The 27,563-nt window shown below is 52.6% G+C and overlaps 4 protein-coding genes across 4 annotated transcripts; 3 read left to right on the forward strand and 1 right to left on the reverse strand.

Annotated features, from left to right (window-relative positions):
- Window positions 1–1,901: 1,901 nt before the first annotated feature.
- On the forward strand, window positions 1,902–3,388 carry LOC128949064 (erythroblast NAD(P)(+)--arginine ADP-ribosyltransferase-like). Its single transcript, XM_054293870.1, has 3 exons — window positions 1,902–2,640; window positions 3,091–3,148; window positions 3,232–3,388. Exons 1-3 carry the CDS (start codon window positions 1,902–1,904, stop codon window positions 3,386–3,388), a joined length of 954 nt encoding a protein of 317 aa, XP_054149845.1.
- Window positions 3,389–10,611: 7,223 nt separating this feature from the next.
- On the reverse strand, window positions 10,612–11,238 carry LOC128949096 (NAD(P)(+)--arginine ADP-ribosyltransferase 2-like). Its single transcript, XM_054293900.1, has one exon. The coding sequence runs from the start codon at window positions 11,236–11,238 to the stop codon at window positions 10,612–10,614; it is 627 nt and encodes a 208-aa protein (XP_054149875.1).
- Window positions 11,239–15,042: 3,804 nt separating this feature from the next.
- On the forward strand, window positions 15,043–15,793 carry LOC128949065 (erythroblast NAD(P)(+)--arginine ADP-ribosyltransferase-like). The gene is given in 2 exon segments (XM_054293871.1): window positions 15,043–15,326; window positions 15,328–15,793. Coding segments are annotated over 2 exon segments (750 nt in total).
- Window positions 15,794–25,728: 9,935 nt separating this feature from the next.
- On the forward strand, window positions 25,729–26,965 carry LOC128949066 (NAD(P)(+)--arginine ADP-ribosyltransferase 2-like). The gene is made up of 2 exons (XM_054293872.1): window positions 25,729–26,470; window positions 26,880–26,965. Exons 1-2 carry the CDS (start codon window positions 25,729–25,731, stop codon window positions 26,963–26,965), a joined length of 828 nt encoding a protein of 275 aa, XP_054149847.1.
- The last annotated feature ends 598 nt before the right edge of the window (window positions 26,966–27,563 follow it).

Below are 27,563 nucleotides of genomic sequence, written 5' to 3' on the forward strand. Positions count from 1 at the left end.
AGAGCCAGCCAAATATGACAATTCCTTAGCAGGGTTCCATGTCACTCCCCATGCGAACACTTGTGGGAACGTCTCTTTCTCTCAACTTTGAGGAGTATACTTGGGGAACATTCCCTTCACGAGGGAGGAACCTCACACACATTTCATCCCAAGTATGAATAGAGGAGAGGAATCTCTGTCTGAGGGGGTGACTGGGCATTGCCAGGGTCAGCTGATGGAGGGCCAGGCCTATCTCTGGTGATTTACCCTCAGCTGTCAATTCGAGGTTAGAGATTCAGGCTGGTTTTAGCCCAATTTAGCACCAATACCCTGCCTGGCTGGTGGGGACCTGCTGGAGCAGCACTGGGGAATGATCTGGGGTTGTTGTTGGGTGACCAGTGAAGCTGGCCGTGTGTCCTGAGGCCAGGAGGGATCTGGGGGGGACACACAGAGGAGCTAGGCCAGGAAGTCAGGGAGTGTTAGGGCTCCTCTCCCTGCCCAGTGAGGCACATCAGGAGTGCTGTGCCCAACTCTGTTCAGAGTCATTTCCATCACTGCTCTGGGCCTTGTAGACCTCTGCCCTGTGCTGTGTCCAGCTTGGCTTGGGGCTGTGTCTGGTTCTGCCTAGTGCCATGTCCAGCTCTGCCCAGTGCTCTTTCCCATTCTGGGTTCCTCAGAACAGGAAAGACCTGGAGATCCTGGAGGGCAGCATGGACGATGACAGGACAGGAGCATTTCTGTCACAAAGTGACAAATAACAGAGAATGGAAATTTTCCCTTCCCCTGAAGGTGCTGGACAGAGCCTGAAGACAAACTGGCAGAAATGATAAAAAGAGGGAGAGGTGTGCACACAGGATGAAAATCATGGCTAGAACCCATGAAGAAACAGATAAAGGGAACTCCAGTGGGGTTTGGGCAAGTTCTGTAACAGGAACCAACAGCACCTGTTCAAAGAAATTGTTTCAGGGAAAGTCCCTTTGATATCAAAGTTTTTGGTGAAAATGATACCCAGAAGCCCCATTTTTACAACACTCCAGTGCAATAAAAGAAGTTGTAGGAGAAGGGAGATCAATGCAAATGATTTACGGGAATAGTACATTTTCTGTACTAGATAAGTGGCACATTATAGTGAATATTTATGATTATGATGAATAAATACCCCATAGCTGAGTCCTCACTGATCTGCAGACCAGGAGAGATCTGCTGTGAGTCCAAGCTGATAAAGAATTCTGGCTTTCTTCTTCCAGTTCCATCAGGGAGTTCACTCCAGCCGATTTCTGTATTGAGGGCAGGGGGGGACTCCAGGCCGACACTTAGTGGTGGACACGGGACTGAGGAATTGGGATTCTGGTGCTTGGGGGATGCTGGGGGAGTCACAGGACTGGTATTGGGGTCATGGGATGTTCTGGGGGTAAGTGAGGGGAGAACACAGGATGATGAGAGGGGATTGGGGTCATGAGGGTGCTAGCAGACACTTTTGGGGCTGAGGGTAATGCCTGGATTTGGGTTGAGGTCCTGAGGTGACACCAAAGGAACTGGGGAATGGGAGTGGGATTGGGGTCTCAGGACGGGTGAGAGGGACACTGGGGGGCTCAGAGTGTGACTCCAGGATTTGGATCAGTGCCATGGGGGGCCTGGGGGAACTTGAATTCATGTGAGTAGAATTGGGCTTCTTGGGGGCTTCTTGGGGGCAATTGGAATTGGCATCCCTGGGGAGCTTGGGGAGGCCTAAGTAACACAGAATTTGGGATCAGCAACTCCAGACATGCCCAGGGGTCTGCTGGCCAGGAGTGCCTCCCTTCCCCCTGGGCTGACCCCACTCCCCTCCCCAGTCCCTCACTGATGAACCCTCCCTGTGTCTCCCCCACATCCCCTCTGTGTCCTCTAGTGTCCACACTTGGTCGCTGTGGCCTCTCCTCTTCATGGCCCCCCTGGCTCAGACACTGACACTGCTGGCAATGGCCATGGCCACCACGGCTGTCAAGGTGGTGACCCTGGACATGGCCCCGTACTCCTTCGATGACCAGTACCAGGGCTGTGGCTCTGCCATGAAGGCAGCATTGCCAGCCCTCAACAACTCTGAGTTTGAGCAGAATGAGAAGTTTGCCGAGGTTTGGGTAAAGGCTGCAGCCGAGTGGCAGAGACGGGGGCCCCCTGAGTCCCCTCTGTCTCCAGAGCAGGCCACTGCCATCATGGCCTTCACAATGGATGGCCTGTCCAGCATGTTCAATGATGCTGTGCGTGTGGCCGGGCATTCCGACATGGAATACCGGGACAACTTCCACTTCAAAACGCTGCATTTCCTGCTGACCCAGGCCCTGGCAACACTGCGGGATGCTCAGAAAGGGCAGTGTCTTGACATTTTCCAGAGGGTTTGTGGGGTCTGGTTTGAGGCACAGCATGGTGATATCATCCGGTTCGGTGAATTCATGTTGGCATCCCTGAGCAAACCAACTGGCGAGTGCTCCAATGACACGGTGCTCGAGCTGCACACGTGCCATGGCATGGAAATCCAGTTGTTCACCAAACATCCAGAAGAGAAGGTGGTGCTGATCCCACCCTTTGAGACCTTCAATGTCACCCAAATCACCCAGGAAGGAAACAAGACACAGATCCAGCTCTGCTCCACCGGGACCTTCAGCGAATTCAACTGCGTGTGGTGTGAGGTGAGAGCACTAAGGAACGGCCTGGGAGGATGGGAAACCCACTGTGGCCATGGGGACACCCATGAGAGGGCACAGAGCACAATGACACTCACTGGGGATGGGGACTGGGACAGAGACACCCACTGTGTGTGGGGGAACATGCTGGAGACAGCAAGTTTGGGGACTCCCGTTGCGGGCATGGGGATAGGAACACCCATGAAATGGCACAGGGATGGGGGCCTGCATTTCTGGATGGGAACACGGACAGGGACACCCCTGCCAGGGGATAACAGGGACAGGGACAGATATTTGGATCTCCCCGTTCTGACCCTGTCCCTCCCCACCTTGGGTAATGCTGTGAGGATGGGCCCTGTGCGCTGGATGAGGGTGGGTCATGAACCCCCATGGCTCCTCCCTGTAACCCCTAAGCCCACCATGAACCCCTGACCTCCCTGGCTCCCTATAGACCCGGGTGCCCTCACCGACCTCCTGCAATGCATCACCTCATGGTCCCCATCACTCCTGTAACCCCTCTCTCCCCATTATGGCCATCCCCAAACCCCTCACTCCCCACATGATCCCTCTGATCCCTCTCTTTGTCCCTCAGGTCGGAGCATCCCCAGCACCCCTTTCCACCTCAGAGGACTCCTCCTAGCTGCCACAGCTCTGGCAGTGGCCACCAGGATGCTCTGAGCCATGAGGCTGCCAAGGTCACTGAGGTCATCGTGGAAGACATGGTCACCTTGATCACGAAGACTCCCTGAGATACAAGGCTACCACAGCCACTGACAACACTTGTGGGAGCATCTCTTTCTCTCAACTTTGAGGAGGATCCTTGGGGAGCTTCCCCTTCCCAAGGGAACAACCTCACACACATTTCATTCCAAACAGGAATAGGGGAGAGGAATCTCTGTCTGAGAGGGGACTGCACATTCCCAGGGTTAGCTGATGGATGGCCAGTCCCAGCTCTGGTGCTTTACACTCAGTTGTCAATTTGGGGTTGGTGATTTGGGCTGATTTTAGCCCAATTCAGAGCCCAAACCAGCACAAGACCCCTCTCAATGCAGCCCCAATGGCCACAAATGGGGCATAGTCCATTGGCCACATTCCAGGCAGAGCATCCTGCTATATTCTGCAGTTCAGGGGATGTTAAAGGCTGGGAAGTTCAAGATGGCAAGGGCAGGTCCTGTCCATGGGGAGGAAAAGTCTGTGGTGCCACTCCTGGCTGGCGTGGACCTGTTGGAGCAGCTCTGGAGAAGGACCTGGGGGGCCTGGTTGGTGACATTGGGAAGAGCAGGGTGAGGAGGTCAGGGAGTGATCGTGCCCCTCTGCATAGCACAATGAGGGACACAGGGAGGGCTGTGTCGAACTCTGTCCAGTGCTGTGTCCTGTTCTGGTCTGCTCTAGTTTCCAATCCCGGTCTCAGGGATAATGCTGCCTGAGCTGTGAGGCTGGGCCATGTGCCCACTCTCGATCCTTCCAGCCTGACCCATTCTGGCATTTGGGGATTCTGGCAGTTGCAGTTTGGGAATTGTCCACCAGAGTGCAGCAGCGAGCATGGGAATTCAGCAACACTGCAGTTCCAGGTGCCAACAGCAGGTGGCAGCATGAGCTGCTGGCACTGCTGAGCACCCGCCCCGCCCCATCCCGGTCCTGGGGGCTCTGCAATGGTTTGGGGTGGGGCGACCTTAAAGCCCGTCTGGTTTCAGCCCTGCCATGGGCAGGGACAGTTTCCCCTATCCAGGCTGCTCCTATCCCCTCTCAGCCTGGCCATGGATGCAGCCAGAGATGGGGTAGCCACAGCTTCTCTGGGCAACCTGTGCCGGGAATCACCACCATCACAGGGAAGGATTTCATAGGAAAGGTGAGTGGTGATGTCTTTGAAAAATCACTGAGTGACTTGGGTTCTTTTTACAAGAAATTTTTGTCAGTGTCTTCAAAATGGCTCCTGATGTCTTTACAGACATAAATTTGGTCACAGAACCCTGGTGGCTTGACCAGAAAGTTTGAAGCCCTGAACTTTTGGGTAATAAGAGAAATGGTTACCCACAAAGTCTATTCCATATCCCAGATAGCCTGAACTTCTGAACTTTGGGAGAAAATTACAGGTTCAAGGGGGATATGGGGTATGAAGTTTGGGACGGCTGCACCTTCCCAGTACCTCAGCCAATGGGGAAAGGGAGAGAGCAACTTGCAGCCAGGAGTTTGGGATAAAAGGACGCCCTCCAAAACCTCGAGAGGGAAACCCCACAGGGATATGGCTGTGGAAACTCTGTCACTTTATTTAAATCAAGTTTCAAAACTGCTTTGTGGACACTTGGATTTTCATGGTGTGGCTTTTCCCCACATACTGAAGGTGCAGGGTAGAGCTTAAAGTCTGACTGGAAAAAATGATAAAAGGATGTAAAAGTATTTACACAGGAAAATAGAAGTGGCTGGAAGCAGTGGAGAGAAAGAGATAAATGGAACTCCAGTGGTGTTTTTGACAAATTCTGAAACACAGAAGGAGTTGCACCTGCCCAAAGCGAAACTTTGAAACAAGGTCATCAGAGATATTGGAGCACTCAGTGAAAATGACTCCCAGAAACCCCAGTTTTATGACCCTCCAGGACAATAAAAATTATTTCGTACAAGAGGCAGAGCCATGCCAATTATTTATGGGAAATATGTTGGTTTTGTATTAGCTAAGAAGCTCATTTGAATGAATATGTATAATTAGAACAGATAGATTCTGTTTGGCAACATCCCCTCTGTTGTGAAGGATGAGGATAGATCATGGCCCCTCACGGTCCCTCGAGTACCCCTGTAATCCCTGACTGCTCTCTGACCCCCCTCAATGCCTTCACCTCCTTGAAGCACTCATCCCCCTTTTTTTCCTTCCAGGCTGGACCATCCCCAGGGCCCCCTCCCACCTCAGAGGGCTCCTCCTGGCCAGTACAGCCCTGGCAGTGGCCACCAGGATTTTCTGGGACATGAGGCAACAAAGGTCACTGTGGTCTCTATGATCACCAAGGCTACCATGACCCCCAGAGAAAGGAGGCAACCAAGTCAACCAAGGCCACCACTGCCACTTTCCCTGGGGGAAAAACAGAAGAGGAAAAGAAGATAAAAAGAAAATCCTGCCTACTCCCCACCCGCCAATATTTCATTCAATGCCCTTTACTTCTTTGGAGATTCGTTTATTTGCATTCTTGCCCAACTCCTGTGAATTCCCACATATTCAGGACTTAAACCAAACCAAACTCTATTTCTGCATCCCAATTAATTCAACCTAGAAAGGAATAAGAGGAATGTTTCTTTACAAATAGATTGTGTGAATCTGGTGGTGGATAAGGCCTGGGACTTGTAGAGAAGGAAATGACTGGAGAAGTTATCAGTTTCAGAAAATGTTCTTCATTGACATGGACTACGGCTCAGACAACGTCCTGTGAAATTCCTGAATTTCAAGAAGAAGACCAAAAAAATAACAGGCTTATGAATAATGATTTCCCTGCCCAGGGTGAAGCTTACAGCTCATTTTAATGGTCATGTGTCTGCATTACAGAAGGCCTGGGTGCATAGCAAGGGGAACATTCAGTAGGTGGATTGGGAAGCGTGCACATTCTGAATACATCAGGCAATGGGTAAAGGGAGTGGGAGATATGGCCAGGAAATTGGGATAAAATGGAGGCTGCATCATCCAGCAATTTGAGAGACCTCATGAGGGAATTCCTCACGGCCTCTTCCTTTTTTCATGAATAAAATTACATGGCACTTCTGTCTCCTTTATGCAAGTAAACCTCTGGCAAGGTGAATGTTTCTGACCTAATGTTCAATAGCAAAAATGTTGTTCCACTTGAATCCTAAGCGATATGCTTAGCTGCAACCAGAGTCTCATCCACAAAATGGTGGCTCTGCCTTTTATACCCCTGGTGTTGCATCAGTCAAATGCACATTCATAAGCAGTCATAGATATTCAAATATTTTCCTTCTATATCCCTGGCCCCATTCAAAGTCTGACAGATGACTCCTCCTTGTTGTTCATTGGTGGAGACCTTCCTGCAGTTTGATTGGATGTGAGGTGATGCACGTCTTGCCTCCCCAGTAACAGGCTTTGCCCTTACCCAACGGCTGTATGCAAGGGGCACAGGTACACGTCCTCCATCCAGATGTTCCTGACATCCCTGATAACCTGGGCCATCTGGTGGCAACAATAAAGAAGGGGGAAAGGAGACTCAGGGAAGAAAAGAGGTTGTCCGAAAAACAAACCACAATAAGGTAACTATAAAAAACAAAACTTTTCTGAATGTACAAACAATATTCATCCCTTAATTTTGAGAGCCAATCATCATGCTATCCATCTATAACAAAGCTGTGCCTCCCCTACTCCTGGAAGGGTTCAAGGCCAGGGTGGGCACTGCCTGGAGCAGCCCAACCCAGGGGAAGATGTCTCTGACTATAACAGAGCTGGCACCGGACGGGCTTTAAGGTTGCTCCATCCCAAACCATTGCAGAGCCCCCGGGGCCATGATGGGGCTGAGCGGGCGCTCGGCAGCGCCAGCAGCTCGTGCTGCCGCTTGCTGTTGGCACCCGGAACTGCAGCTGGGGGCGTCGCATGTGCAGCGCCACTGATTTCCCATGCTCGCTGCTGCTCTCTGGTGGACAATTCCCAAACCACAACTGCCAGAATCACCAAATTTCACAATGGGTGAGGCTGGAAGGACCCAGAATGGGCACCTGGCCCAACCTCCCAGCTCAGGCAGCATCATCTCTGAGCACAGGATTGGGTCCAAAGCAGCCCAGATCTGGACACAGCACTCCCGATGTGCCTCCCTGGTGTGCTGGTTTGACCAGGAAGTAGGAATTCTGGGATGCTGTGGTCAAACCAATGGGTGCTCAGATTTTGACATGGGCACCTGATGTGACCAGTGGGGTTTGGACACACCTCTGAGAACACACAGGGGTTAAAAACCAGAGCTTTGTCCCTGGATTTTCTCTTGGGACTTTGAGGCAAAGAGGTTGGATCTCCCTGCCCCGTCCAGCTGCTGCTGCTGGGTGGGGGAGGGGCAGCCATGTGGTAGGCCTGGGGCTGGACAGAGATGGTGGGGTGAGGAAGCCCTTGAGGATGGAAGGGTGGAAGAGCACCAATAGACATTGGGCAGCCACACCACCCCCCCTCCGCCCCAGGAGAGGGAGAGGGAGAGCCAGCGACAGAATGTGATAGCAGCCAGCCAAGGAGGAGAAAGGGGGGGTGCGGCGAGAAGGTGCCCTGCACAGCAGCGTGGGAGTTCCGGAGCGCTGGGACAGGCAGAGACTGAAATATTTAACCCTTTTCTTACATGATTGGGACCTTGCAAAATGCTGATCCTCCTGGAGCTGAATAAGAAGACAGATAAGAGATGAGATAACAAGGACTAGGCCCGAGGGAAGTGGAGAAGACTGGCTGAGTGGGGAGAGAGATGATGGAGTGGCCTTCTGGCTGGACTTTTCTTGTGTGGCCATAGACTGAACCAGGTTTTTTTTCCTGTGTCACAGAGACTGCATTTAGGGGGAGGCAGTGCCTCAGAACCGGGAGGGTTCATTGTGGGGACCCCTCGGCCCCAGGCGGTGGAAAAAAAAGGGGGGGACAGATGTCCCAAAGCAGAGACTGTGACTTTTTTGGAGTGAGACAAGGCATCCTTAAAAGACAACCTTAAAAGCAGCTCTGGTCCATGCACAGTGGTGAGAGCACTGGGCACGGAAGGAAGATTTCACGATGGCAAAAGGACTTTCCAGGTGGTGCTGAGTGGCATGGAAGCACACGAGGTTTCAGTGTGTTTCCAGGGGAAGCCTATGGTGCAAGAAGGACTCCTATCCTCTTCATTAACTGAAGATTGAGTATTCTAAAGGGTGGTGCCAGACTGAGAGTTGGTGATTTGGGGGAATGTATTGCATTGGGAAATTTGGGGAGGGGGGAGGAGGAAGGTGCTTTTGTAAGGTTTTCATTTTTTTTTCCTTATAGTTTTTTCCCCTCTTCTTTTCTTTTAGTTTAGTTAATAAAGTTTTCTTTATTTCTAAGCTGCAGCCTGCTTTGCTTATTCCTGGTCACATCTCACAGCAGACACCAGGGAGAGGGTATTCTCATGGGGGCACTGGTTCTGTGCCGGGCCGAAACCATAACACCTGGGCAGGGCAGAGGGGCACGATCACTTCCTGACCTCCTTGCCCAACACCTTCTGATGCTCCCTAGATCCTTCCTGGCCCCTGGACACAAAGCCAATTCCCCTGGTCACCCACCAGCACTCCCAGGTCCTTCTTCAGTACTGCTCCAGTAGGTTGTCCCCATCTGGGACTAACACTGGGGACTGTCTGTCCCCAGGGACAGGACCTGCCCTTACACTCTTGAATCTCCCGATTTCCAGCCTTTAAGTTCTCTCTGAACTGCAGGATGGAGCAAGATGCTTTGCCTGGAATGTGCCCTAGGGACAATGCCCCATTTGTGGCCATCAGGGCTGCACTGAGAGGGGTCTGGTGCAGATTTTGGTGCTGAATTGGGCTAAAGCCAGCCAAAATCACCAACTCCAAATTGACAACTGAGGCCTCAGAGTTGAGCCTGTCCATCTATCATCTGACCCTGGGAACATCTAATCCCCTCTCTGACAAGGGTTCCTCTCCCCTATTCCTGCTTCCAATGAAATGTGTCTGAGTTTCCTCCCTCGGGAAGGGGATGCTCGCCAAGGATCCTCCTTGACCTTGAGAGAAAGAGACACTCCCATGAGTGTTGGTGTGGGGAGTGACATCAAGCCCTGATTAAGAATTGTCACTTTTATGTAATGGAATTGTTTTGATCAAATTATTTAATGGAATTGTTTTGAAAGACTAATTTAATAGCATTGCTTTGCACAATGGCTTTGGTGGACACAGGGGTCACAGTGGCTGTGGTAGCCTTGTGGCTGAGGGTGTCTTGGTGATCATGTTGGCCACGGTTGCCACAGCGACCACAGTGACCACAGTGACCTCAGTGGCCTTGGTGGCCTCATGGCTCAGAGGATGCTGATGGCCCCTGCCAGGGCTGTAGCGGCCAAGAGGAGTCCTCTGTAGTGGAAGGGGCCCTGTGGATGGTGCCACCTGGGGGAAAAAAGGGGCATTATGGAAGACCATATAGGAGTGAGGGGGTTGGGAACAGCCATAATGGATGGTTAGGAGTGGCAGGAGACATGGGGGCCATGAGGTAACAGATGATAGGATGTTTTGGGTGGGGGGTGGTATGAAGGGTAGAGGGGCTAGGTAGGTCAGTGGGGTCATGGTGGGCTTAGGGATGACAGGGGTCAGGGGGAGTCAGGGGGTACCATGAGGGGTGACAGTGGGTGACAGGGGTTCAGGGAGAACCAAGGAGGGTCATTGCCCACCTATGTCCAGCACATGGGGCCCATCCCAACAAAACTGTTTTGGTGGAGTAGGACAGGTTCGGTATAGGCAGGGCCCAGTCTCTGTCATCCCCTGGCAAGGGTGTTCCTGTCCCCTCCCAGAGGTGGGGGTCCCCCCTCCCTCTGCCCTGTCATGGACATTCTTGCTCCCATCCCCACAATTGGTGTCCCCAGACTTGGTCTTCCACCACTGGATGTCCCTGACACCAAAATCTCAGTAAGTGTCCCCACAGGTGGCAGGGAGTGTTCTCACCCCCTGTGTCCTATCGCGTGTGTCCCCTGTCCCCATGTTGGATGCTCCCAGCACTGGGTGTCTCTGTCCTGGTACCTCACTGTGGGTCTCCTTGTCCTGCCCACACACAGTGGTTGACCGTGTCACCATTCCCCCTGTATCATATCATATCATATCATATCATGGGTGTCCCCAAGGCCACAGTGCATGTCCCCATCACCCCAGGCTGTCCCCTGTGCTATCAGCTCACAGCCACGGGCAGTTGTGTTTTGCTGAAGGTCCCGGTGGACCGGAGACTGATCTATGCCTTCTTCCCATTCCGGGTGATTTTGGTCACCTTAAAGGTTTCGTATGGCGGGATCAGCACCTCTCAGTTGCTCAGATAGAAGGAAAAAGCCTGGATGTCCACACCGTGGCAAGTGTGGACCTCAAATATGGTGTCTGTACCATACTTCTGGGCAACCTCTTTGCTCAGTGACGTTGATGTGAATTGACCAAACCGGACCCTCTGGCCACGCTGTGCCTGGAACCGGACATCATGCACACCCCGGAACAGGTGGTGACACTTTGCTTTCTGGGCGTGCCTCAGTGTCACCAGGGCCTTGGTCAGCAGGAAATGCAGAGTTTTGAAGTGGAAGTTGTTCCGGTATTCCTGGCAGGAGTGCCCGGCCACACGAACGGCTGTGTTGAAATCCTTGTAAATGTCCTTGATCGTGTAGGCCATGAGAGCAACGGCCTGGGCTGGGGACGCCAGAGGGGACACATGGAAGCCCCGCTTGCGCCATTCAGCCTCAGCCTTCGCCCAGGTTTGGGTGAAGAGAGGATTCACCTGGAACTCAAAGTTGTAGAGGACTGGCAACACAGCCTTCACGGCAGGGCCACAGCCCCTGTACTGGTCATCGAAGGAGTCCCTGGCCATGTCCAGGGGAACCACCTTGATGGCCGTGATGGCCAAGGTCATTGTCAGCAGTGCCAGGGTGCGAGCCAGGAGGGCCATGGTGGGGAGGAGCCTCCAGGAAAAGCCAAGGGACTGGTGTGGGACACTGGGGGACAAAAGGGGACACACTGAGGGGACAGTTAGGGCACATAGGGGTACATAGGAAGACTCCCTCTGTGAAGTGAGTGGAGAGTGGTGGGGGGGCAGGGGCGTCAGCCCAGGGGACTGGGGGCAGCTCTGGTTAGAAGACCTGGAATGCTGATTGGAAAACCTGGGGTCATTCCAGGACTCCCCAGTGTCCCTCAGACCCCCAGGACAATAATCTCACTCCCACGGTCTCATAACCTCAACCCTTAGTGGCCTCCAAGCTCCCAAGGACCATGATTAAAATTCTGGGATCACTCCCTGACCCCCCAGCAGTGTGCCCCATGATCCCAGTCCAACTCCAACAATGTCCCTCCTGGACCCCACTGCTGTGTCCCCCCAATGTAATCCTTATGCCCACAAGCCCCACAGCTCCACACCAGTCCCTCTATATTTCCCCAAACCAAACCCTGGGGACAATCCCTGACCTTCCCAGTGTCCCCTCAGTGCCCCACCAGCCCCTCCTCACAATACCAGTCCTGTGTTTACCCTTCCATTGTCCCCCCCCAGTGTCCCCCCAGAACTCAATCCTGCTCCCAATCCTCTGCAACCCTCTTGTGACAGTGGGTTATTTACAAACTCCAACTAAATCCCTAAAACCAGTCCCACACCCCCCACTGTCCTCCTCTGCCCTCTCCCAGACCCCAGTTCCACTCCCAGTCCCTCGACCCTGTTGGTGTCACCCCAGTACTCTTACCCAAATCCAGAGGTCACTCCCTGCCCCCATAACATCCCCCTGGAACCCCCATGGCCCCACTCCACAATCCCAGTCCCATCTCCCCCCCTAAGTACAACCCCATTGTCCCCCTGCCCCTGATACAAAAATTGGCCTGGAGTGAACTCCCTGTTGGAACTGGAGATATCAGAAACCAGAATTCTTGATCAGCTCAGGCTCACAACAGACCTCTCCTGGTCCTGCAGCTCAGGCGGGACTTTGCCATGGGGTATTTATCCACCACGATTATAAATATTCATTAGAAGGGGCTTCTTATCTAATGTGGATGCATCACTTTCTCGGGAAATAATTTGCATGCTTCTGCCTCTTTCTGGGAGTCCTATTATGGTACTGGAGGGTCACCCAGAGGTGTTTCTGGGTGTGGTTTTCACTGATTGTCCCAATATGCCAGATGACCTTTCCTGCAACTTCTGCTTTTTGCAAACGCTGCTCCTTCTGTGGTCAACTTGCAAAAGACCCTCACTGGAGTTCCTTTATCTGTTTCTCCATGGACTCCATCCATGTTCATCCTCCGTATCCACACTTCTTCCCATTCATTTTAAGCTCAATCCTACATCTTTAAGGGATCTGAAACTTTCTATTCTCTCTCTTATTGCTCAACCCATATGACCCCAATCCCACAGTCCCATGTCCCCCCAGTTCCACCCAGTCCCCACCATTCACTGAGTTGCAATCACATCTCAGATACCAAATGGGGCTCCCTATCAGATGACATCCCTGTAGGCACCTTGAGCCTGGGAATGATCTCTTGAGGGGGTGCCTGGGTAAATTCCCTGCCTTGTGGAGAAGTTCTGGACCGCCCAAGACGGGATCCACCAACACCAGGAGATATCTGAGCCCTTGTTGGCATGGTAGCTCAGAAAAGCCATTTGCCAATAATCCCCAGGTGTGTTTCCTCGTTCAGTGATGCCTGGAGATGATGGTTTTGAATTCAAAGAGTTCTTTTCAAAACATATCAGGCATTGCTCTGTAACAGACCTGACAATTTTGTCCTACAGACACTGAGGATCTGAGGCCGCAGACCAGTCCTCGTGGCATCAATTCCCCAGAGATTTGCTGGCACTTTTCTCCTTTACAAATTGCAGCATCAGTTGGGGAAGGCCTGACCTGGTTGTTGGGAGTTACCTCTCACCCACCCACCCAGTCACCCTCTTTCTTGTGGGCTTTTAGATAAGCAGCCAAATTTCAATCTGCCCAACTCTATCCTGGCCTCACCTCTGGCGGTGAAATTCCTTTCTCAGGAATTAACACCAGGATGCTTTGTTGCAGAACCTCTCACGCAGCTTTAATGCAAGTCTATTTCCCACAGGGATTTTTCAACCCCCAAGCTGGTGTGCCCCGGACTGGAGTACGACCACTTCTTTGGGCAGCTGGGCAGTATCAAGGAGGGACCATAATTCTTGTTTATATTTAATTGGAGATCCCTCTACTGTTAATTGATGTTTTTCTTTGCATAGGGCTCCATGGGCATGAGCAACGCTCAAAGTAGATGGCAAGTGACCTCCTACATTTGCATGGGACTGTGGGAGTGGGACTGGGGATCTGGGCTGTGAGTAATAAGAGAGAGAAAGAAAGTGTCAGATCCCTTAATGGTGCGGGAGAGAGCTTATTGGTGAATGGGCAAAAACATGAAAAGGAGGTACAAGTATGGATACTCAGGATGAACGTGAATGAATCCATGGAGAAACAGATAAAGGAACTCCAGTGAGGGTCTTTTGCAAGTTCTGGAGCACAGAAGGGCAATGCCTGCAAAAAGCAGAAGTTGCAGGAAAGGTCATCTGGCATATTGGGGCACTCAGTGAAAACCACACTTAGAAACACCTTTGGGTCACCCCCCAGTACCATAAAAGGACTTCCAGAAAGAGACAGAAGCATGCAAATTATTTCCAGAGAAAGTGATGTAACTGCATTAGCTAAGAAGCCCCTTTAATGAATATTTATAATTGTGGTAGATAATTACCCCAATGCAAAGTCCCCCCTGAGCTGCAGGACCAGGAGAGATCTGTTGTGAGTCTGAGCTGATCAAGAATTCTGGCTTTCTGATACCTCCATTTCCATCAGGGAGATCACTATGACCGATTTCGGTATCAGGGGCTGGGGGACACTGGGGACACTTGTGCAAGGGACATGGGCCTGGGATTGTGGAGTGGGACTACAGCGGGCTGCAGGGAGATGTTGTGGAGGTAGGGAATGACCCCCAGATTTGGTTTGGAGACCTGGAGTGACATGAAATGGGTAATGGGACTGGGAGCAGGTTTTGGGTCTGGGAGATGGACCTGTGGGACACTGGAGCTGGTGAGGGAGTGGCTTTAGGAATTTGGGTGAAATCCCAGAGTGGTCTGGGGTCACAAGAGAGTTGCAGAGAATTGTGGCCAGGCTTGAGTTCCTGGGGAGCAGTGGGGGGACAATGGAAGGGTAAATACAGGGTCTGGGTTGGCACAGAGTAGCTGGTGGGGCGCTGAAGGGAAAATTGGGGAGGTCAGGGACTGTTCCCAGGGTTTGGGCTGGGGTGGCACTAGGGGGGGAAAGGACAAGGGACTGGGAGTAGAGTTGTGGAGCTAGTGGGCACAGGTACAACACTGGGAGGGGGTCAAAGCAGTGGGGTCCAGGGGGGGCATTTTTGGAGTGGGATTTGGGTCCTGGGAGGCGCTGCTGGGTGGACAGGGAGTGACCCCAGAATTGGAAATAAGTTCCTAGGGTTCTAGGAGGACACTAAATGTTGAGGACATGGGACCATGGGATAGGAGTGGTGTTCTGATGGGAGTCCAGAAATGACCCCAGAGTCCTGGGCTTAGCATCTCAGGATGTTTCCAGGGGTCTTGTAGCGAAAGCTGCCTCTCCACCCCATGGCTGGCCCCAGTTCCCCTCCTCAGCCCCTCACAGACAAACTTTTCCCATGTGTTACTTTGTTTCTAAGTGTTCCCTCAATGTGTCCCTTTTTGTCCCCCAATGTCCCACACTGCTCGTGGTGGCCCTTCCTTGCCATGGCCCTCCTGACTCACACCTTGGCACTGCTGGCAGTGACTATGGCCACCATGGCCATCAAGGTGGTGCCCCTGGACATGGCATGGGACTCCTTCGATGACCCGTATGAGGGCTGTGGCCCTGCCATGAACGCAAAGTTGCCGTCCCTCTACAACTCTGAGTCCCAGAAGAATCCTCCCTTTGCCCGGGGCTGGTATCATGCAGATGCTGAGTGGCGAAGGCAGGGCTCTCCTGTGTCCCCTCTGACATCCCACTGGCAGGCCGTGGCTCTCATGGCCTACACGTGAGCAGCACGTGTACAGGGACTTCAATGCAGCTGTGCTCACGGCTGGGCGCTCCCGCCAGGAATACAGGAACAACTTCCACTTCAAAACGCTGCATTTCCTACTGACCCAGGCCCTGGTGACACTGAGGCAAGCTCAGTACAGGCAGTGTCACCATGTGTTCCGGGGTGTACGTGACGTTCGTTTCAAGGCACAGCGTGGCCAGAGTGTCCGGTTTGGTCAATTCACATCGACGTCTCCATGTAAAGAGATTGCTCTGCACTTTGGGACAGACACAATTTTCGAAGTGCACACGTGCCATGGCGTGGACATCCAGCAGTTTTCCATATATCCAGGGGAGGAGGAGGTGCTGATCCCACCCTTTGAGATCTTCGAAGTCACCAAAGTCACCCAGAATGGGAAGAGGACATGGATCAGTCTCCGTTCTGCTGGGACTTTCAGCAAATACAACTGCGAGTGGCACTGAGGTGACAGCACAGGGGACAGTCTGGGGCGATGGGGACACCTGCTGTGGCCCTGGGGACACCCATGATATGTCACGGGGGGGGGGTTTGGGGACAGGGACAGGGGCATTTACTGTGTGTAGGCATGACAAGGACACCCACGGCTGTGGAGACCCAATATGGGGACGGGGTACCCACGTGATAGGGCACAGGGGGTGAGGACACTCCCTGCCACCTGTGGGGACACTCACTGAGAGTTTGGGTTCAGGGACATCCAGCGGTGGGAGACCAGGTCTGGGGACACCAATTGTGGGGATGGGAGCAAGAATGTCCATGACAGGGCACAGGGAGGGGGGATCCCCACATCTGGGAGGGGACAGGGAAGGGAACACCCCTGCCAGGGAAGGACAGAGACTTGGCCCTGCCTGTACCGACCCTGTCCCTCCCCATCAAATACAGTGCTGTGAGGCTGGTCCCTGTGTGCTGGATGTGTGTGCGCCAGACCCCCCTGGCAATCCCTGAACCCCTGTCACCCCCATGGCACCCTCTGACTACCCCTCAACCCTGTCATTCCTAAGCACACCTTGACCCCCTTGGTCTCTCTGATCCCTCCCATGTACCTCCCTGTGCTCCCATTGATACCCTGTCACCTCATGGCCTCCATCTCTCCTGTCACCCCAAACCATCCATTATGGCTGTCCAAGACCCCCTCACTGCCCCCATGGTCCCCTGATGCCTCTGTCCCCCAGGTTTGGACCGTCCCCAGGACTTCCTTCCAATTTTGAGGACTCCTCCTGGACACCACAGCCCTGGTAGTGGCCACCAGCATTCTCAGCACCACCAAGGTCACTGAAGTCACTGTGGTCACTGTGGGCATCAAGACTCCGTGGGCCACAAGGCTACCACAGAGACTGTGACCACTGTGCCTACCAAAGCCATTGTGGAAAGAAATCTTTTTGAAAAATTCTATTAAATCAAATCCATTAAATAATTTTAGCAAAACAATTCCATTAAATAAATCTGTCACAGCCAGCCAAAAGTGAAAATTCTAAAGCAGGGCTTGATGACACTCCCCACACCAAACCTCAATGCAATGTCTCTTTTCCTCTGCCTCAAGGAGGATCCTTGGTCAGCATCCCGTTCCTGAGGGAGGAACATCACACACATTTCATTGCAAGCAGGAATAGGGGAGTGAAATCTCTGTCTCAGAGGGGACTGGATGTTCCCAGGGTCAGCAGATGTGTGGCCAGGCCAAGTTCTGGTGATCCACCCTCACTTGTCAATTCAGGATTGGGGATTTGGGCTGGTTTTAGTCCAATTCAGAACCCAAATTAGATCAAGACCCCTCTCAGTGCAGCCCCGATGGCCACAACTGGGGCATTGTCCCTTGGCCACATTCCAGGCAGAGCATCTTGCCACGTCCTGCACTTTAGGGGGACCTTAACAGCTGGAAACTGGGCAGTTCAAGAGGGCAGGAGCAGGTTCTGTCCGTGGGGAAGGACAGTCCCCAGTACCAGTCCAGGCTGGGGGGAGCCTGGGGGGAGTCCATGGTTTGGGATGGAGCGTCCTTAAAGCCCATCCGGTGCCAGCCCTGCCATGGGCAGGGACACCTTCCCCTGGCCCAGGCTGCTCCAGGCCCTTCCAGGAGTGGGGCAGTCACAGCTTTGTTATCAACCTGGCCTTGAACCCTTCCAGAAGTGGGGCAGCCACAACTTTGTTTTAGATGGGCAATATGATGATTGACTCTCACAATTAAGGGATGAATATTTTTTGTATGTTAAAGAAGTTTTGTTGATGTATGGTTATGTTATTGCAGTATTTTGTTTGGACACTCTCTGTTCTCTCCATAGTCCCCTTTCCCCCATCCATAATGTTCTACCCTATAGCATTGGTTTTCAGGATTGTCAGGGACATGTGGAGGGAGGGCGTGGACCTGTGCCCCTTGCACGGAGCAACTGGGAAAGGAATAAGGGGGTTGCTGAGCAGGCATGGCATGGCAACACCTCACCTCCAATCAGACTGCAGGAAGGTCTCTACCAATAGACAGCATGGAAGCGTAAATCAGCAGACTTTGGGAGAGGCCAGGGATACAGAAGGAAAATGTTTGTCTATGTGTGACTACTTATGAATGTGTATTTCGCTGATGCAGCACCAGGGGTGTAAAAGGCAGACACACCATTTTGTGAATGAGACTCTGGCTACAGCTAAGCACACCGCTTAGGATTCAAGTAGAACATTTTTGCTCTCCACCTTTCGTACAGAAAAATTCACCTTTCCAGAGGTTTATTTACACAAAGGAGACAGAAGAGCTCAGTAATTTTTTTCATGAAAAAAGAAAGAGGACATGGAGAATTTCCTCATGAGGCGTCTCAAGTTGCTGGACAATGCAGCCTCCTTTTTATCCCAATTTCCCACCCACACCTCCCACTCCCCTTCCCCATTGGCTGAGTTATTCGGAAGGTGCAGACTTCCCAATTGACCTACTGAATGTTCCCCTTGCAATGCATCCCACACTTCTGTACCATTAACACATGCCCATTAAAACTAGTTTTAACTTCACCCTGGGCAGGGAAATCATTATTCATAAGCCTGTTATTTTTTTGTTCCTCTTCTTGAAATTCAGGAATTTCACAGGACCTTGTCTGAGCCGTAGTCCATGTCAATGAAGAACATTTTCTGAAACTGATAACTTCTCCAGTCATTTCCTTCTCTACAAGTCCCATGCCTTATCCACCACCAGATTCACACAATCTATTTGTAAAGAAACATTCCTCTTATTCCTTTCTAGGTTGAATTAATTGGGATGCAGAAATAGAGTTTGGTTTGGTTTAAGTCCTGAATATGTGGGAATTCACAGGAGTTGGGCAAGAATGCAAATAAACGAATCTCCAAAGAAGTAAAGGGCATTGAATGAAATATTGGCGGGTGGGGAGTAGGCAGGATTTTCTTTTTATCTTCTTTTCCTCTTCTGTTTTTCCCCCAGGGAAAGTGGCAGTGGTGGCCTTGGTTGACTTGGTTGCCTCCTTTCTCTGGGGGTCATGGTAGCCTTGGTGATCATAGAGACCACAGTGACCTTTGTTGCCTCATGTCCCAGAAAATCCTGGTGGCCACTGCCAGGGCTGTACTGGCCAGGAGGAGCCCTCTGAGGTGGGAGGGGGCCCTGGGGATGGTCCAGCCTGGAAGGAAAAAAAGGGGGATGAGTGCTTCAAGGAGGTGAAGGCATTGAGGGGGGTCAGAGACGGGTCAGGAATTACACGAGTACAGGAGGAGCCACTAGGGGGCATATTCTCTCCTGGTGCAGCACAACAGGGGCACTTTGCCACACAGAAACTATGCATGCAAATTATACATATTCATTCAAATGGGCTTCTTAGTTAATACAAAACCAGCACATTTCCCATAAATAATTGGCATGGCTCTGCCTCTTGTACGAAATAATTTTTATTGTCCTGGAGGGTCATAAAACTGGGGTTTCTGGGAGTCATTTTCACTGAGTGCTCCAATATCTCTGATGACCTTGTTTCAAAGTTTCGCTTTGGGCAGGTGCAACTCCTTCTGTGTTTCAGAATTTGTCAAAAACACCACTGGAGTTCCCTTTATCTCTTTCTCCACTGCTTCCAGCCACTTTTATTGTCCTGTGTAAATACTTTTACATCCTTTTATCATTTTTTGCCAGTCAGACTTTAAGCTCTACCCAGGACCTTCAGTATGTGGGGAAAAGCCACACCATGAAAATCCAAGTGTTCAAAAAGTAGTGTTGAAATTTGATTTAAATAAAGGACAGAGTTTGGACAGCCATAACCCTGTCGGTTTCTCTCTCCAGGTTTCGGAGGGCACAAACTCCTTTTATCCCAAATTCCCAGCCACAAGTTGCCTTCTCCCTTTCCCCATTGACTGAGGTACCAGGAAGGTGTAGCATTCCCAAATCACCTACCCCATACCCCCCTTGAAGCTGACATTTCCCCCCAAAGTTCAGAAGTTCAGGCTATCTGGAATATGGAATAGAATTTGTGGGGACCCATTTCTCTTATTAGCCAAAAGTTCTGCATTTCAAACTTTCTGGTCAAAGCATCAGGGTTCAGTGACCAACTTCATGTCTATGAACTCATCAAGATCAATTTTGAAGACATTGACAACAATTTCTCCCAAAAAAGAACCCAACCTACCTAGTCATTTTTCACAACCCACCTTTCCTATAAAATCCTTCTCTGTGATGGTGGTGATGCCCTGGCACAGGTTGCCCAGAGAAGCTGTGGCTGCCCCATCCCTGGCTGTGTGCAAGGCCAGGTTGGGCACTGCCTGGAGCAGCCTGGCCCAGGGGAAGATGTCCCTGCCCATGGCAGGGCTGGCACCAGACGGGTTTTGACGCTGCACCATCCCAAACCATTGCAGAGCCCCCAGGGCCGGGGCGGGCACTCAGCAGTGCCAGCAGCTCATGCTGCCGCCTGCTGTTGGCACCTTGAACTGCAGCTGGGGGGCGGCGCATGTGCAGGGCCACTGATTTCCTGCGCTCGCTGCTGCCCTCCGGTGGGCAATTCCTGAGCTACCACGGCCGGAATCCCCAAATCCCAGCATGGGTCAGGCTGGAAGGACCCAGAGTGGGCACCTGGCCCAACCTCCCAGCTCAGGCAGCATCATCCCTGAGGACTGGATTGGGTCCAGCACAGCCCAGAACAGGACATGGCACTGGGTGCATCTGGACGCATCACTCCCAATGTGCCTCACTTGGCAGGGCAAAGGGGCATGATCACTCCCTGACCTCTTGTCCCCACTATTTCCAATGCCCCCTGGTTCCCTCCTGGCCCTAGGCCACACAGCCAGCTCCACAGGTCACCCATCAGCACCACCAGGTCATTCTCCAGAGCTGCTCCAACACGTTCCCACCAGCCGGGACTGGCTCTGGGGACTGTTCCCCCAGGGACAGGACCTGCCCTTTCCCTCTTGAACCTCCCAGTTTCCAGTCTTTAATGTCCCCTGAAGTGCAGGATGTGGCAGGATGCTCTGCCTGGAATGTGCGCAAGGGACAGTACTCTATTTTTGTCGCCATCGGGGCAACATTGAGAGGGGTCTTGATCTGATTTTGGTGCTGAATTGGGCTAAAACCAGCCCAAATCACAATTCCCAAATAGACAACTGAGGATGAAGTGCCAGAGCTGGACCTGGCCATCTATCAACTGACCCTGGGAGTGTCCATCCCACTTTCCATCAGAGATTCCTCTCCCCTATTCCTGTTTGGAATGAAATGTGTGTGACATTCCTCTGTTGGGAAGGGGAAGCTCTTCAAGGGTCCTCGTCGAGGTTGAGAGAAAGAGACGTTGCCAGGAGTGTTGACCGGGGAGTGGCATCGAGCTCCGCATAAGAATTGTCACTTTTGGCTGGCTGTGACCGACTTATTTAATGGAATTGTTGTGATAGAATTATTTATTAAAATGTGTTTGCCCAATGGCTTTAGTATGCACAGTGGTCAGTGTGGCTGTGGTAGCCTTGTATCTCAGGGAGTCTTGGTGATCACGGTGGCCATGGCTTCCACTGTGACTACGGTGACCTCAGTGACCTTGGCAGCCTCATGGCTCAGAGGATCCTGGTGTCCACTGCCAGAGCTGTGGCAGCTAGGAGGAGTCCTCTGAGGTGGAAAGGGGTGCTGGGGATGCTCCGACCTGAGGGACAAAGAGAGGGATCAGAAGGACCATGTGGGGAGGGAGGAGTTTGGGGATGGCCATAATGGGGAGTGAAGGGTTACAGGAGTGATGGGGGCCATGCGGTGATGCATTGCAGGATGTTGGTGGGGGCACGGTGATCTCTTGGGAGCCAGGGAGGTCAGGGGTTCATGGTGGGCTTAAGGGTGACAGGGGTGAGGGGGAGCCATGGGGGTTCCTGACCCATCCTCATCCAGCACACAGGGCCCGTCCTGTGTGCAGCACTGCCCATGGCAGGGAGGGACAGGGTCAGAATGGGGCTGTCCCTGTCTCTGTCCCTCTCCCTGTTGTCCCCTGGCAGGGTGTCCCTGTCCGTGTTCCCACCCAGAAGTGTGAGCCCCCATCCCTGTGTCCTTTCATGCGCATTCCTATCCCCGTGTCCACAACGGGTGTCCCCAGCATGGGCTATCCTTGTTTTCTCACACACTGTGGGTGTCTCTGTCCCAGTCCCCATCCCCAGTGAGTGTCATTGTCCCCTGTGCCCTGTCATGGATGTCGCATGGCCACAGTGGGTTTCCCATCCCCCCAGGCCGTTCCTGTGTGCTCTCACCTCACACCGCTTGCAGTTGTATTCGCTAAAGGTCCTGGTGGAGCAGAGCTGGATCTGTGTCTTGTTTCCTTCCTGGGTAATTTGGGTGACATTGAAGGTCTCAAAGGGTGGGATCAGCACCACCTTCTCTTCTGGATGTTCGGTGAAAAACTGCAGTGCCAGGGTCTGGGCCAGGAGGGTCATGGTGAGGAGAGGCCACAGGGACCAATGTGGAGGGACACAGAGGGGACATGGGGGAGACACAGGGAGGGTTCATCAATGAGGGACTGGGCAGAGGAGTGGGGTCAGCAGGGGAGTGGGGTCAGGGGGAAGGGAGGCACTCCTGGCCAGCCAACCCCTGGACACATATGGGTACCCTGATCCCAAATCCTGGGGTTACTTATGCCTCCCCAATATTCCCCCAGACCCCAGGGACCCCAATCCCACAGTACCATGGCCCCCAGAAACCCAATCCTACTCCTATGACTACAAGTCCCCTCAGACGCCCCAGGACCCCGACCCAAATCCGGGGGTCACCCCCTGAACCCACAAGTGTCTGCCTAGGCCTCCCCCCAGACCCCAATCCCACTCCCAGTCACCCGTTTCTTTGGTGTCACCCCCAACCTCAACCCAAATCCAGGCATCACCCCCTGCCCCCAAAGTGTCTGCCAGCCTCCCCATGACCCCAGTCCCACGCTCACCCTCCCGTGCCCCCCCCCTCATTTTCCCCCAGAGCCCCCCATTAACCCAGTCACAGACCTGGGACTCCCCCAGTGTCCCCCCATGTCCGCAATCCTAATCCCTCAGTCCCGTGTCCCCCCACCAAGAGCGCCCAGGGGTGCCCCCAGCCCCAATACCAAAATCAGGTATCAGAAAGACGGATTTCTTTATCAGCACGAACTCACAGCAGATCTCTCCTGGTCCTGGACATCAGGGGGGACCTTGGCAACAGAATCTATTCGTCCTAAACGTATGTATTCATCAAAATGGGCTCCTTAGCTAATACAAAACCAGTTATTTTCCAGTAAATAATCTGCATGGCTCTGCCTCTTTTGGGAAATATTTTTTATTGTCCTGGAGGGTCATAAAAATGGGGTTTCTTGGGGTCATTTTCATTAAGTGTTCCCATAGCTCAGATGACCTTGTCTCAAACTTTTGCTTTGTGCTGCGAAAATGCTCCTCCTGTGTTACAGAGCTTGCTAAAACCCCTCACTGGAGTGCCCTTTATGTCTTTCTCCACAGGTTCCAGCCACATTTGATCTGATCTGCACACACTTTTACATATATTTATTGTTTTTTGCTCATTCTCCTTTAAGTCTTATCCAGTACCTTCAGGAGAACTCAAACTTTCTATTCTCTCTCTTATTTCTCACCCCCTATGACACCAATCACACTGTTCCATGTTCGCCAATTTCCCCAGTCCCACTCCCCACTGCTCACTAGGTTGCTGCCACTCCTCAGATACCACTTGGGGTCCCCTATCAGATGACATCCCTGCAGGCACCTTGAGCCTGGGGATGATCTCTTGGGGGAATGCCTGGGTGACTCCCCTGGCCTTGTTGGTTTGGCAGGAGAAGTTCTGGAGCCCCAAAAAGGGATCCACCAACACCAGGAGATGCCTGAGCTTATGTCGGCGTGGTAGCTCAGAAAAGCCATTTGCCAGTAATCCCCAGGAGTGTTTCCTCTTTCAGTGATGCCTGGAGGTGATGGTTTTGAATTCAGAGTTCTTTTGAAAATATATTTGCATTGCTCTGTAAAAGACCTGACAATTTTGTCCTACAGACACTGAGGATCTGAGGCTGCAGACCTGTTCCCATCACATTGATTCCCCAGAACTTTGCTGGTGTTTTTTCCTTTACAAATTGCAGCATCAGCTGGGGAGGGTCTGACCTGGTTATTGGGAGTTACCCCTCACCCGCCCCCCAGCCACCCTCTTTCTTGTGGGCTTTTAGATAAGCAGCCAATTTTCAATCTGCCAAACTCTGTCCAGGCCTCACCTTTGGCAGTGAAATTCCTTTCTCAGGATTTAACACCAGGATGCTTTGTTGCGGAACTTCTCGTGCAGCTTTAATGCAAGTCTATTTCCCACAGGGATTTGTCAATCCCCAAGCTGCTGTGCCCTGGACTGTAGTACGACCACTTCTTTGGACAGCTGGGAGGAATCAAGGAAGGACATTAATTCTTGATTATATTTAATTGGAGATCCCTGTGATGTTATTGACTGCTTTCTTCCCTTGTGCCTCCATGAGCATGACCAATGCTCAAAGCAGATGGCAAGAAAGTTCCTACATTTCCTCTTTTGCTCACTGCCAATTCCAGTGCTCTCTGTAACACTGCGAGCTCCTCCCTTTGTTCCACCTCCCCTTGACTCTATGGAGAGCAGAGTATATACCATAAACATTTGTCCAAATTGGATTTCCTGGCCTCTTGGATGAGAAGAACAGGCACTGAGGAGTGGGACTGGGGTCCTGGGAGGTGAGAAATAAGAAAGAAAATAGAAAGTTTCACATCCCTTAATGGTGCTGAGTACAGCTTAAAGATGAATGGGCAAAAAACAATAATAGGATGTAAAAGTGCGGACACAGCAGGGCAAAGGTGGCTGGAACACGTGTAAAAAGAGATAAAGGGAACTCCAGTGAGGGGGTTTTGTCAAGTTCTGTAACGCAGAAGGAGCAGCGCCTGCCAAAAGCGAAAGTTTGTGGCAAGGTCATCTGGCATATTGGGACACTCAGTGGAAACCACACTCTGACACCCCATTTTTATGACACCCCAGCACAATAAAAATTATTTCCTAAAAGAGGCAGAGCCATGCAGATCATTTACGGGAAAAGTGCTGGTTTCTCTATTAGATAAGGGACACATTTTCATGAATATTTATAATTATGGTGGATAAATACCCCATGGCAAGGTCCCCCCAGCCTACAGGACCAGGAGAGAGCTGCTGTGAGTCAGAGCTGAGAAAGAATTCCATCTTTCTGATATCTCCACTTCCATCAGAGATCTCACTCCAGTTGATTTTGGTATCAGGGACTAGGGGACCTTTGTGGGGGGAACATGGGACTGTGGGATTGGGGTCTGGGGGGGCGCTGGGGGTGTCACAGTAGAGGAACTGGGGTCCTGGGGTGGTTTGGAGCAGAGATGGGGAACACAGCACCATGGGAGTGGTAGTTGGGTACTGGGGGACACTGGGGCACACTTGGGGCACATAAGACTGGATCCGCATCCAGGGGTCACCAGGGTGATCATGAGACTGGCAGTGGGATTGGGGTGTGGGATGGGGACAAGGGGGACACTGGGGTACTGTAGGCCTTGTTTCAGGGTCCCGGGGATCATGGGGTCACTGAGAGGGGTACAAGGGAATGGGAGAGGGATTGGGGTAATGGAGGCACTGGGAAAATCCAGGAAGGGAGACACAGAATTATGGGAGTGGGATTGAGAGTCTGGGGGACGCTGGGGCATCCAGGAGTGACCCCAGGATTTGGGATCAGGTTCCAGGGGTCTCCTGGCCACGTCTGCCTCCTCCCTGGGCTGACCTCACTCTTCCTCCCCAGCTCCACCCCAAGGAAACCTCCCCATGTCCCGCCGTGTCCCTCAGAGTCCCCTCTGTCCAACTAGTGTCCCCTCAGCATCCCCTGGTGTCCCCCAGTGTCTTCCCTATGTCACGCAGTTTGTCCTCTGTGTCCCCTCTAGGTCCCACAGTGTCTCACACTGATCCCTGTGGCCTCTCTTCTCCATGGCCCCCCTGGCTCACACCCTGGCACTGCTGGCAATGACCGTGGCCACTGTGGCCATCACGATGGTGCCCCTGGACATGGCCCAGAACTCCTTTGATGACCAGTACCTCAACTGTGGCCCTGCCATGATTGCGGCATTGCCGGCCCTCAACAGCTCCGAGTTCCAGGAGAACAAGAAGTTTTCCCAGGTCTGGGTAAAGGCCACGGCTGAGTGGCAGAAGCGGGGCTCCTCTTCATCCCCTCTGACCAAAGAGCAGGCCATCGCCCTCATGGCCTACACAATGAAGGACGTGTACAGGGAGTTCAATGAAGCTGTGCGCACAGCTGGAAAGTCCCGCCAGGAATACCAGGACAACTTCCACTTCAAAACGCTGCATTTCCTGCTGACCCAGGCCCTCCAGAAGCTAAGACACCCTAATGAGTGTCAGAACGTGTTCCGGGGAATAAAAATGTACCAGTTTAAGGTGAACACTGGCGATAAAGTCCGCTTTGGTCAATTCGCTTCATCGTCGCTGGACAAAACAGTGGCCCAGGGTTATGGGACAGACACAATGTTCGAGGTGTACACATGTCACGGCGTGGACATCCAGGCTTTTTCCTACAGTTCTAGAAACCGTGAGGTGCTGATCCCACCCTTTGAGACCTTTGAGGTCACTGATGTCAACACAGAGGGAAGCACAATGAACATTGGTCTTCGCTCCACTGGGAACTCCAGCAACTACAACTGCGAGTGGCTGCGAGGTGACATCATGGGAACAACCTGGGGGGATGGAGACACTCAGTGAGGGTTGGGGACAAGGACGCACAGTGATGGGGACACCCATGGCCCAGAGGGGACAGGGATACACACTGTGGTTGGGAGGCAGGACACCCAGAGCTGGGGACAAGGTTGGGGACAGCATTGTTTGGGCACAGGGGATGGGGACACCAGTGCCAAGCGAGTGGAACAGGGACATCCAGTGCAGGGGTTGGGGCCACAAGGTACATGGTACATGGCTGGGTACAGAGGAAATAGACCTTGATATGGTCCCCTCTGAGCCCACACCCTCAGGGCCCCCAACCACCTCTGTCCCTCTCCCCATGGCCCTCCTGATGCCCACCTGACTCTCTCGCCCCATGATCCTCCTGACCCCTCTCTTTGTCCCCACAGGTGGGAGCCTCCCCAGGAACTCCCCCCACCTTGGGGGTGTTCTCCTGGCTACTGTGGCCATGGCAGTGGCCATTGGAACTCTCTAAGCCACGAGGCCACCAAGGTCACGGTGGTCCTGGAGGCCACTGTGGAAGGCCACCAGGACGAAGGCCACAAGGATCCCCAGAGAAATGAAGCCACCAAGACTACCGAGGCCATTATGACCACTATGGCCCCTTTGTCCACTGTGACCACTGTGGCTGTTATTGCCACTACAGCCACTCTGGCCACTTTGGTCTCTATGACCACTCTGGCCACTCTGGGCATTAAAATCACCATGGTCAGCATGGCCATTGGGCTCACAGAGACCCATATATATCACCGTGGCCCACTGTGACTACTGTGGTCACTGTAACTGCTGAGGCCACCATGGCCACCGTGGTTCCCAAGGTGACCAAGGTCACCGTGGCCACCACAGCCATGGGGGCCACCACAGTCATTGTAACAAGGCGTCCATCCAGGGGAAGTCCCTCTTAGAGCTGCCCAGTGAGAGAGCAATGCCAGGGCAGCAGGACCTGCATGAGGGGGGCTGGAGCCGCCAGGACAGTGCAGGACAGCACACTCCCAAACCCCTCTATGGGGAAGTGCCCAAGCAGCCCCAGGCAACTGGGCATCACCTGGGGCCACTTGAGCTCTTCCCCATAG

The sequence above is a fragment of the Melozone crissalis genome, unplaced genomic scaffold (assembly GCF_028551555.1).
Source record: "Melozone crissalis strain CALT ecotype California unplaced genomic scaffold, PUWL_Pcris_2 ptg000195l_1, whole genome shotgun sequence".
NCBI lineage: Eukaryota > Metazoa > Chordata > Aves > Passeriformes > Passerellidae > Melozone > Melozone crissalis.

Coding starts and splice junctions, on each gene's coding strand:
- LOC128949096 (XM_054293900.1), bottom strand. CDS start 11,238: ATGGCCCTCCTGGCTCGCACCCTGGCACTGCTGACAATGACCTTGGCC.
- LOC128949064 (XM_054293870.1), top strand. CDS start 1,902: ATGGCCCCCCTGGCTCAGACACTGACACTGCTGGCAATGGCCATGGCC. Junction 2,641..3,090: donor CGAATTCAACTGCGTGTGGT/GTGAGGTGAGAG, acceptor GGCTCCCTATAG/ACCCGGGTGCCCTCACCGAC. Junction 3,149..3,231: donor TCATGGTCCCCATCACTCCT/GTAACCCCTCTC, acceptor TTTGTCCCTCAG/GTCGGAGCATCCCCAGCACC.
- LOC128949066 (XM_054293872.1), top strand. CDS start 25,729: ATGGCCCCCCTGGCTCACACCCTGGCACTGCTGGCAATGACCGTGGCC. Junction 26,471..26,879: donor CAACTGCGAGTGGCTGCGAG/GTGACATCATGG, acceptor TTGTCCCCACAG/GTGGGAGCCTCCCCAGGAAC.